Source organism: Micropterus salmoides, unplaced genomic scaffold (assembly GCF_014851395.1).
Source record: "Micropterus salmoides isolate LMB-PRFRI ecotype aquatic unplaced genomic scaffold, ASM1485139v1 Ms_hic_scaffold_2, whole genome shotgun sequence".
Lineage (NCBI taxonomy): Eukaryota > Metazoa > Chordata > Actinopteri > Centrarchiformes > Centrarchidae > Micropterus > Micropterus salmoides.
In genome coordinates this window covers 35,690,695-35,702,524 of record NW_024041150.1, presented here as the reverse complement: position 1 = coordinate 35,702,524, position 11,830 = coordinate 35,690,695, and the positions used below count along the sequence as shown (strand labels likewise).

Here is an 11,830-nt window from a genome sequence, read left to right as displayed (position 1 = left end):
CAGATTCACACTTCAATAGTTCATTTAATCTCCAAAGGGTTGCGCTGACTTTGTCTTTGTTACACACAGCACACGATAACACAATAAAACACCTCGCAATCTACAAGGTCGTGCAACATCTAGTCTGGCTTCCAGCATTATCCACACAGTTCAATATACAGGCTGTTCAGATCAGGGGGTGTGTTCACAAATGTTGTCTATGGAATGCTGTTGCACAAACATGGTGGGGTTGTTTGTAATCTGTGGGTTCATTACAGTTTCTCAGCTCCACGCTACTCCTTGGAAGAGTTTCAGTCCAAAAATGTTGGAAAATAAAATCAACACTCACAAAAATTAATAACAATGAGTGACAAATTATGATTTGAAAGAAAAAACAAATCGGTTAAAAGACCATTAAACATAGGCAACTAGTTTTTTTTATTATTATCCCAAAATGGCTTCTGCGAATGTGTGCTCCCCAAAACTGGACACATCTTTGCATTCATTTTCAGCGCAACAAATGCTACTTGAAGCATAAGGTAGACTTTCTTAATAAGATACACAAAAAGTTCACCCAAATATTGGCTAAACATAGGCATGACATCTCTATTTTTGTGTGTGTAAACGATTCATCAGTAGTTTGTAATAACACTGGAGAATTCCAAAAGCTTTGGCTTAAAGTTTGAATAACTTTAATCTTAGTTACATTTTTAGAATACTATTTTAATACCAATTGGTGTAGCATTGGAAAGACATTTTCATGGCATTGCTGTGGCAGTGGAATGACAGAAATCGCTTGCAATAACATTGGCATTAAACGGGAGATCTTAAGCTGCTGTGGGAGTAATTGTACAACCACTGATGTGATAAACATTTGTGTATACAGCTCTAAATATTTATCATTCTTTTACATTTGCTTAGATATATTACATTTTTCAACACACTTTTGTTCGTATACATTTATCATAAATAAGATTTCTTTTTTCATCAAATAAAAAAAAAACACTCGTAAGCACTCGAAATCTTGAAACACGCGCGCACACATGCTTACAAATGTCTTTTTTCAACCATTAAGTTTGCTTCTTCGTAAAGTGCAAGGCAAGATACAGTAAACTTTGAAATTTACGACATACAACAACTTTTGCATCTGAAGCTCACACGCGCTCTCACACACACACACACATTCCTTGTACGTCTCATAACCCACTGAACTCAGTACAAACTTGGCACAACACCACTAAAGCCTCTAAGGTGTAGAGCGTATAGCTGGCACACTATGGATACAGAAGCACAATCCTACCAGAGCTGAACATCTACAACGCCTCACAGTAACTCTGCACTATCAAGGGTTAGTTTGGGTTAGTTCGACAAATGTGTAAATAACTGAGAAATTCAAGAGCCAACCCTTTACATGAATGGGAAAATCTGAGAAATGATTCTTTACAAGTTTACTGCGAAGTTAAAGCATATTTTTCCTTTCTTAATGTTAATATTATGTCGCTTTTTTGTATTTTTGAAAGTGGTGGAGTTGCATCACAACTAAACAGCTTTAGGTAAGTTGTGTATCATGAAAAGAAATAATCTTTTGTGATTCTTCATCGTACCTTTACATTATGTAGTAACTACGGAACACACTAGTGAATGACTAGTGAATGTTGCTTTTTATTACATCCTGCAGGTTTTAACTTTTAAAGAAGTCCGCATTTTTGCTGTCTTATAGAGTGTTAGATATAGAGAAGAATTACTTAAAATTAATCTGTCCATTCAGTCTGGAGTTAGCCTCGTGTTTAGCCTAGCTTATGTCAAAGCACTGTAAGCAGGGGAAACGGCTTGCCTAGCTCCTGTAGTTCCAATAATGACGAAGTTGTCTTATTTATTCTGTGTGTATATTTAACATCTGAACGAAAAAGCTGCTCAACAAGAAATTGCTTTCATGTTGGAGCTTTCTCTTGACTGCATGCAGTACAGACACAGCCTCTCACAAATCCTGTCCTCATAGTAAAGTTGAGTTTCACTCTAGGATCTCTTGGTAACTCAGTTGCCAGCTAATAAGATACATGGATTGACGGACAATGTTTCCCAATTCTTCCAGTTTTTTTTTTTTTGCTAAGCTAAGCATGTCTAAGAGTGATCTTTATCTCTGACAGAGATGAAAAACACATTCATCATCTTCTTTATCTTGAGTTAACACAGCAAATACGCTAATTTCCCCAAATGTCTGACCATTTCTTTCAAGAACATTACTGTTGAACCTGGGTGCAAGTTGCCCCGAGAACTCGTAAACATCAATATTTTAGTTATTTCCGAAGAGCCGCACATATACCCAAAATCATTTCACGTACTTGCTTTGGCCAAAGCAAATAATAATTAGATACATACATATATTGTTTTTTAGATTGTTTGTTATAACCAGCACAGAGAGCCCTGTGAATAGACAAGGTGTAAATCAATATACTCTCTTAAAGTTTGGACATCACAGTAAAGTATTAGTATAAATGTTCTCTTGCAGTAAAACTCAGACCATCTGGTGCAGAAAGTAGGTTAAAACAAAACAATCAAGCTAAAATTTGCTATTTTGAGGCAACTTCTGCAGTCACTGTGAGGCGAAGGAAGGCTAAGTATGCATGCAGGGACACACAGGACAGCATTAATTGGCTTCGATTATATGCACAGTGGCCAAGGAGTTTGTCAAAGGGGGAAGCAGCAAACCCAGGACAGCTTCACAGATTACCATTGGGAAAATAAGATATACAAAAAAATATATATATTTGTAATAATAATAATAGCTTTTAACCACGGACAAGGCAAAATCAAATATCGACTGACTCTTATTCTTATATTACATATACAATCAGGAGTATGGCAAAGTAGGAGTAATATACTGAGTAGCTGTAATGTTTTGTTAATGTATCCTTGATGCTTCCTCCTTCTGTAAACACCTCCACCATATACTGCCAAAAAAAACTGACTTATGGAGTCATTTCATCTGGTACTGTACCTCAAAATGGTTCTTAAAACAAGTGAAAAACTGTGTACTGAGTGTATTAGATGTTTTGACTCCCACAGAAGTCACATTTTAGACCTTGATAATAACTGAGTGATGTATACTTAAATCCCAGAGTCGGATGTTTCCGTAAGGCTGGATTCCAGATGAAATGACTCATCATAAAGAACATTATTTTTGCAGCGTGACTGCATAGCCTTGGTTAACACAAGTCAGACAACAGCCTATTAAGAACCACTTTAGAACCACAACAGCAGAACCTTTGTCAAATCTTATATGATTTATCATTACACATTATCATTCACAGGATAATACAAGTCCACACAAGTACATTCCTCCTTACATTTTTTGCAACATTTAAGATATTCTCCAGTTCAGTAGATGAAGTTTGAGATGTTTCAGTTTGTTCATTTTTGTTGATTTGTTGCCGTTTGAGTTCTCATGGCAGTAGCAACAAGAAATAAATACTCTTCAAAAGTCTCAAGATAAATCAAAGTCTAAAGGCTATTCATAAGTTGAGAAATAAAGAAGAGAAGAGAATTAAAAGACTGTAACAACGTATGATAAATATAAAATAAGATAGCTGCACTCGACATGCAAGGAGAGCACCACGTAAACACAATTCTTTCTCAAAAAAATAGCATTTGCGAGAACGTGCAAATGTTTCACGCCTCCCACTTCCTGTTTGATTCGCTGCTGGCCACGACAACTTCCTAATTCAAGCAGAGCCAAAAGCAGAACGCCAATGGAGAAGCAATGCGATGCAAAGCCAGGCCCCTTCAAAAAATAAAAGAAGAAATAAAAGAAGAAATAGAACAAAGAAAACTCCTCCCTGCAAAAATGGAGGGTAAAGAAGTTAAACAGGGAGGAATTAGCATAAAAGTTGGGAAGATGGTTTTCCTTTTCTTCCTCACACCTCTGTCAGGCCACTAGGTATCGCGATTAGAGGGGAGGAGAACAGGAGGGGTGCTCCTCACCCCTGGTTCTCAGGGTAGCAGGGGGCAGTAATAAAGCACCTCATGCAGGATTTCAGTTGCCAGACGAATCTACTTCACCAGCCCCACTTTTGATATCCCAATTTCCTGCGGGAGAGAGAGAGAAAAACTAAATGAAAATGACAAATTGGGCTTCAGCTTGTATTTCAGCTCTGAAGCGCAAGAAACTACCTCCCCAAAATGATTGGATCTGGATTCACACCTGAACCAAGATGGCTGCCTACTTCTTCTTCTTCTCTTAAGAGTAGGTGCACGTTTGTAGCAAATCTCCTTCTGGAGAACGAGCCCGTCAAAGATCCTCGACTTTTATTGATGGAAACTGCCGACTTTATTTTGATAAACTTCATGGTTCACTTGCTCACATTGTTTGTTTGGCTCCAGTTTTAGATTATAGTGACAAACACAAAGATACGTTTTGGCAGCTGACGTACCCAGAGCCAACAGAAGAAGAATCAGATGAGGATCTTGCTCTGTGCACTGTAATCAATCCATAAATACATGCCTGGATCAGGTCCCGATCCCAATGCCGCAGATCGGCTCAGAACATGAAGCTGAACTGTAGTTTCTAAGTATTGCATGGCTCCAAGATACGATTGCAGAGCACAATGAGGAGTTTTTGACAGAAAAAGAATCGGTAAAGGACCAGGTTACCAATCCATAAACAAATGCCTGGATCGGGCTCGATCCTGATTTGGCAGATGGGCTCAGAACATCCTAAGCTGAAAAGTAAATTCTCGGATACTGTAGCTCTGACGCATGATTACACAACACATTGGGGAGTTTTTGACAGCCCGCATACCTAGGGCAAACAAACAGAAGAATCGGAAATGGACTGCGCTCCATATAGCTGCACCCAATCTATCAACAAATGTCTGGATCAGGCCCAAGTGATCTCTTGGTTTCTTCTTCTAGACATAGGCAGCTAATACGGTTTGTATACTGAGGCATGACTGCATATGTGATGCTTTGAAGCTTTGATCTCTTACCTGAGAGAGAGCTGTTGGACTTCTGCTTGTGGAGTTTCTCTCTCTCCTTCTTCACCTTGGGTATTATCTTCAGCTTTATGCTGCTGCTGCTCTTACTGCTGCCCCTCACCGAGTCCTAAATAAAGGAAAACACACCAAAAGACAGTCTACATTTTGAGGCTGGTTGTCAGAAAGGGCAGATGGGCTGCTACTAGTTATAACTGAGCAACAGCAATGACACCGTGACACCCGGGGGCCGGTTTCACACAGTTATTTTAGACTGGTCTACATTTTGCTCATAGACTAGTCTAATGCAAGGTTTCACAAAATTAAAGTCTGACCAAGTTTAGACCATAAAAATTAGACACCTTTTCAACAGGCTAACAATCAGTTACATTACAAACAGCCAAAAAAAGAGAAATGGCTCATGATTTATGGTTTGCTATGATTTCTCCATAATTTGACAATATTATGGAGAGAGCTACGAGAAGGGAAAGAGTTTTTAGGGACCGTAGTAACCTACTAGAAATATACAACAATGAGGACTTCCATCAGTCTGTTTCGTTTACCCGAGGTCTGACAGATGAATTACCTGAAGTACTTAGCGCCCTGCCTCCTCCCATTTTAGGATATTTCCTCTTAAATATTTCTTTTTTGGCTTGTACCATCTTTGTGGATCTCTTTTTGTTACTACACTCTCCGCTAAATTTTCCAAGTAAAATGTTCTTTTTTTTTTTATACATTATACTGCTTCAACAAACACATTTTCCCGCTGGGGTAAACTGCACTGAGGTTGGATGAGCCTACTCAATCCGCCATTTTTTTTGTTTTGAAAAGTGCCTCATTTTACCCAGAATGCATTGCAGTGTAGTCCTACATAAGTTAGTCAGGGTCTTTGTGCTGCTTTGTGCAACCAGTGCTTGAAGTGGGCCGGCGCCTCGACATTTTACTCTTTAGCGTACCGGGACTTCCTCCAAGCTACCGGTACTCTCCTCAGCCCTCTCCATATCAGGTTCTCTGTTCCCGTTCTCGCCTGCCTGCTAATCTCCGTCGGCGGAGAGAGACGAGGGAGGAGAGAAGCTCGGGGCCTTTCAAGCAGCCGTGTGCTGAATGTAGCTCGTCAATGTCACTTGTCGTGAACCAACCAATCACAGCCTGGATGGGGCGGGACATTTAAAAGTATTGGCAGATAGGTGTCATTTACGCTGGGGACACTGGGGACGGGTCAGAATCAGAATCTCTCCATCACTTTTTGTTAAAAAGGTTCTGGAAAAACAGCTTGCAACAAGAAATGTTGAATAAGAAATGCACAACAGGAAAACATTATTATAGTCCATTATATTTTATATTTTGGAGTACTGGCACCTATATTTTTCCCCACTTCAAGCACTGTGTGCAACGGTCTGATTTAGATGTCTATCTGAAGTCTGACTATCTACTATGTCTAAGCTGTAGTCAAAGTCTGTCTTTGTGAAACCGGCCTGCTGTTGGTTGTTAGACTGTGATAATATAATGGATTTTCTCTCACACACATAGTAACACAGATTGTATCGCCCACTCACCTCCTCGGAGCACTGCATGAGTGGACAGATCCAGTGGATGTCATCCAGCTTGTGGAGCTCGGCACTGAGGCTGTTCAGAGTTGACCGAAGCTCCTCTTCCTCTGGAGACTCTGACTGTGGTGGATGACGAGATGGGGTGTCAGTGTAAAATAGCTTGCCTGAAGACATTTTTCCTCCTACATCTGGAAATACTAAATGCTAGCATCTGCTCTGTTCTCCTACCATCTGAAGTTGATGTGGATTGTGACACCCTGCGTATATTATGCAAATTTCACAGATTTGTAAACAGTAAACACCTGTCAACCTGTAACTCTGTCAACAACTGGGGCGTATTGCAAATCCTTTCAAACTAAAAGTAATTAGAATATTATGCTAATGTATTATTTTTGCTGCTTTATTTACCTGTGTCTAATCATCACGGTTTCATTTAATATCATCTCTCTTGTTGCAAGTAAGTTTAGGGATGTTCATTCTGTGTCCGAGATGGAATCAGTGAAAGTTGAGCCCAATAAAGGGAAGTTTCAAAACTGACGATGATTTTTATTTTCTTTAAAGCAGCAGATAAGAACAGAACAGAGAGGAAGATGAATTTCCCCAGTATTGTTGCATGCATCACAGTTTGCACTGGTGCTGTCATTCTATTTGCTCTTCTGCACATAGGCCTATTGTGAACAGGGCAAATAAAGCTATAAAACAGAAACTGAACAAAGACAATAAACAGACGGCAGAAATTGAAATGTGAGACGCCAAGACTTCAGAAGAGACAGACAGCGAGAAGAGAGAATAGGGGGTTGGGAAACAAAGGAAATAACAGAGAGAAGAGATGGATGAAATTGCTGAGCTGTACCAGTAGTTTTCCATCAAGCAGCATGCTGGTCTCGGCCTGGAGAACTTTACTGCTGTTGACGATTTCCACCGCCGTGGTGCGACTTAGACACTGAAAATACAAATTAATAACTTCAGTTTCCATCATCAAAGGCCAAAGACGTCCATTAATAAAATGTGCAACACATAGCCTAAAGCGGAGGATACAGATGATATATTATTCAAGTCAGTGTGCAACATGAATATTTCAACAACTGTATGTTGTATATTTGTTTGCGTTTAATCTTTGCACTTCGAAATTTGATGGCTCATTTTACTATAACACGAAACTCTTCAAACATTCAGATGCATGAGGTTACAAAATGTAGTATTTGTGAAATGGTTTATGAACACGCAACCTGCAATACAAGCCTGGATTCTGCAGACTGTCCAGTTAAAGCAAAGATGGTTAAATAAGAAAGTCATATATCAGTTAACTCATTTTCAAAAAAGGATTGTTCAATACTAGTTGAATATAAAGATGTTATGAAATGTTGTAAAATATCAATACGCAATGTGTGATTTTGCACGAATCAAAGTTCTGTATACTTCTTTATGTCCCATGTCCACTTTATTTATCTTTTTGCAATAAAGACTAAAGGAGGAAAAAAAAGATTCTGATTATTCCGACATCACATGAATGCACCATCATGCATTCTCACCTTTCCCTTTCCAAGCACGCAGGAGAAGCTACGGTGGCCGACACACTCAAATAACACATGTGGTCCTCCATTTGTCCAAATATCTCTTCTTTTCTTATTCCTAATAAACCAAAGGACTACTACTAACGTTACTTGTTTTTCTTCTTCTCAGACGTATTCAACATAGTGACGTAACGCGCTCTGTACAATTGTTTGTCCTTTTGGGCTACTGTAGAAACATGGCAGCACAACATGGCAACGTCCACGTAAGAGGACCTGCAGTGTTTGTAGATACTCAATCTAAGGTAATAAAAACATACTGGTTCATTATGTAAGGTAGTTATGTATATAATATCGTATTCCTGTCAATAGATCCTCCTAAATATTACACACTGAACCTTTAAATTCATTCACTTATTATTATATTTTATCTGCATCTACTATATACACATACACAGTTTATGGCATCTCTATTTTATCTAATTCCAGGTCTTTTTATTTCACAACACTACTTTTCCCCTATGACCATTTATTTTAGTTCAAGGCCACTTTTCACCACTGCGTCCTAACCTGTCAATCAAGACAAATGGTCAGCAGGGCCAGAGACAGTTACGTGATTGGCGGTCCGCTTATTCAGACCAAAGCAGCAGCCAATCACATAACTGGCTTTGTGCTGATTTTTTTTAATATTGAACACTTCGGCGCTCCACAATATTGAAGGCGAAAGCCAGCTGTGTCCTTGAAGCGACATTACTGATGCATTTCTGGTTAATAGGCTTTAAAATTAACAGCCTGTAAATTAACATGAGACCCAAGCGTATTGACTGATAATCTGTATGCTTTCTCCATTTTTGTCAATCAAATCAGCCATATGTCCGTCCGTCTGTTCCCCCTCGGTGTCTTACCTCAGGGCTGGACAGTTTGGCCTCCGTGAGCACCAGGGCCGTGGCGTTGACAGCGTGAGCCAGCTCCTGCTCCACCAGCTTGTGGGTTTTGGCTGCCTCACGGATCCTGGGGAGGAGGAGATCACAGATTTGAAAGAGCTGTAATTACTATTTCGACAAGCTGGAATTAAGGCGATTATTCCAACAAGTTGTCTCAGCCTGTTGACGGGCCGTTTTTTTTCTCTCCACATCTCCCACCTTGGAGTTTAGTTTAGAAGATGTTTCGATTGAAAACTTCGCCATGAGTTTGACCAGTGAGCAACAAAAGTTCACAGCTGAAATGAGTCAACTGCCTTTGTTTCACTTGCTGTTTTCACCTCTGATCATCTCCACTTGGAGTCTTCATATGTTGGCAGTAGGTGGAAAATCACAGGCCTTTTTATTGTGCTCCCAAATTCTCCATTTCAAATCTCTTCCCCCCGAAATCCCCTGTATGACCATTTCTCAGCTTCAGAGATGAGTTTGCAAATGTAATTAAATAATTTATCATCCTGAAAGGCAATGACGGGTGATGATTGAGATCATCATAATAAACCAGACAAATGGAGAAGATCTCAGAGGCACACAAATGGTTTATAAGTGCAAAAAAGAGAAATAAAATAGCTCATCAGTGCAGCAGAGAAATAAGCAAATAAGCGAGCTAATTACAGTGGGATAAACAAATCCCAAAATGTAGGGGAAAATTCCCCCTTGCCCCCTTTATCTTTAACACAAAAACACTACACTGATGATAGTAGATAATGAAACAGGAAGGTTGCCGATTAGCTTGCTTTAATGTTTTATGTTTTTATTGTGTTTGTTTGTTTGCAATTTGCACAAATTTATCATCTTGCAAAGATCATGTGAATGGACCAAGTGTGCGTCTTTAATCATAGTCATCTCTGGTAGTGTTTTAAATATATTCCTGTAGTACTGTAAATTCTCAACCAGGCCTTAACATACCTGAAACTGAAACTTATACTTAGAGACAGAGTGTAGCCTGCACAATGAAAAAACCTTTCCAGGTACTGGCTCAAAAAACAAAAGGATTATTACAAAATACCCTTTGTCTTTCTATTGTCTGGCTCTTTTCTTCTACATTTTTTCCGAAGATAATTTGATTTTATTAGGTTTTAGTAAGACGTCTCCCCTTTTTCTGATCTGCTCCCATTATAATTCATTTGGGGGGGAAATTGATAAATTTAAGACAATGCACTGAACATTATAATACAATAAATATGTCATGTTGTACTTACTGTACCCCTCAGCTGCACTGAGGTTCTCTTTTTAATGGTCCAGTCAAAATGTCCTAGAAGTAGCATTTACTACAATATTCTTGCACACTAGAAGTCTCTAGAAGATTTGTTGGATCAAATACACTGTTTATTAATGACAATTTGGACCTCAGTGTTTTTTTCCGCAGTCAAAATGTCTTTGAGCAAGACTTTAAACCTCGACCTGCTTCCTGTACACGCCACAGAAATAGGGAAGTGCTTCTTACTTGGCGATGAGTGTCGGCCACGATGCCCAGCTGCTGCACCTGAGCGCACTCCTCCTCAGTCAGGTACTCCATGGACTGCTGAGAGTTAAGGCGGGGCCTGGTGTCGCGGTAGCTGTCGATCTTTCTCTTGTCCTCCCACGACTTCAGCGTGCTCTCGAACGCCTGGTTGCACAAAAAAAATGGCAAAAATTTAGGCACAAGTCGTGTACCGACTTTACTCACCGTTCAACACTACGACAAGCACATCATGTAAAGTTTTTTTCCCGTACATTTTAAAAGAAAAGTCTGCTTCAGTCGGTACCTGAAACATCAAAACTCATACTGAATTCAAGAGCCACCTGACACCTGATTTGAGGCGGTTCTTCGCGTATTGTGTCTGTGAATATTCAAGGTAAATCTGAATGAAGACACAAGAATAGGTAGAAGAGGCTCCAGTAAACACAGGTGCACTTTACCTCAAGTCTGGACTAAAATAAAACTGAGGCCACTGAGAGGAAAATAGAAAGAAAAGGAAGAAAAAAAGTATCTGTGTGTTTTATTGCATCCAGGCATGAATTTAATTTATAAACCTGTCAATACTCAGGCCTCAACCAGGCACCAAGCAGAGATAATGCTCACCTGAAACATTACCATCACCATTTGACTGAAGAAAAGCTCCATTTAGGAGGATAAAACCAGACAGCCAACAGTCTTCTCCCTCTGCAGTACTTAAGGAGGGAAACCATGGAAACAAAGTGCCCAAATGTGCTTGGCTCAAGAGAGCCAGCCAAAGTTTGAGCAGCGTGAAGAGTGAATCCCGAAATAGACTCAGTCAACAACACGGGCAGACAGCTGAGAGTGGATTTTCGGCTCCAATGTTTATGAATGGAAGACTATTTAAAGTCAACACGGTTGTTTTTCATATGCATATAGCAGACACACACCTTTATACTGTAAAAATCAAACTAGGCTGTTTTTTTAAATTAAGTATAACGTAAAATCATGTGTAGATCTTCTATATTCCGACTACATTATACACCAGACGATTCATCTTTTAGTTGGACATTACTCTGTCTCTGGTGAGCATCTGCGCTCGGTTCTTATGGACGATCTTGACGATGCCAGGCGGCTGGATCCACGCCTCTCCGTCCACCTGCACGGGAACCCCCTCCTCCCCGAGGATGGTGATCCTCACCTGGCGGCACTGAGACGCAACAGAGCAGAAACAGCGTCTGTCAGATGTTTGTTTTAAACCAGTTATTCCCAGCTTGACCTCATCTGTCCTTTGCTGTTGGACATTAAGCATTTCAATGTGATCATGGAAAACCTGAACCGTTAAAAGTTACATAAGTAGCACCAGCGTATTATATTACATGGAGTATTTGTAGTTGGTGTTGAATTGCCAGATGAGCCAAAG

The 11,830-nt window shown here is 39.8% G+C and overlaps 1 protein-coding gene across 1 annotated transcript in view; it reads right to left on the bottom strand.

The window, feature by feature from the left end:
• Nucleotides 1-4: 4 nt before the first annotated feature.
• si:dkey-172j4.3 (diacylglycerol kinase eta) overlaps nt 5-11,830 on the bottom strand; it is an 84,421-nt gene continuing 72,595 nt past the window's right edge. The window contains exons 25-31 of the mRNA XM_038731544.1: nt 11,483-11,617; nt 10,445-10,596; nt 8,916-9,033; nt 7,353-7,442; nt 6,506-6,619; nt 4,965-5,079; nt 5-4,065 (exon numbers count right to left, since the gene is read on the bottom strand). Coding sequence (XP_038587472.1) covers nt 4,013-4,065; nt 4,965-5,079; nt 6,506-6,619; nt 7,353-7,442; nt 8,916-9,033; nt 10,445-10,596; nt 11,483-11,617 — 777 coding nt within the window. The 3' untranslated portion in view covers nt 5-4,012. The remainder of the gene's footprint in view (nt 4,066-4,964; nt 5,080-6,505; nt 6,620-7,352; nt 7,443-8,915; nt 9,034-10,444; nt 10,597-11,482; nt 11,618-11,830) is intronic.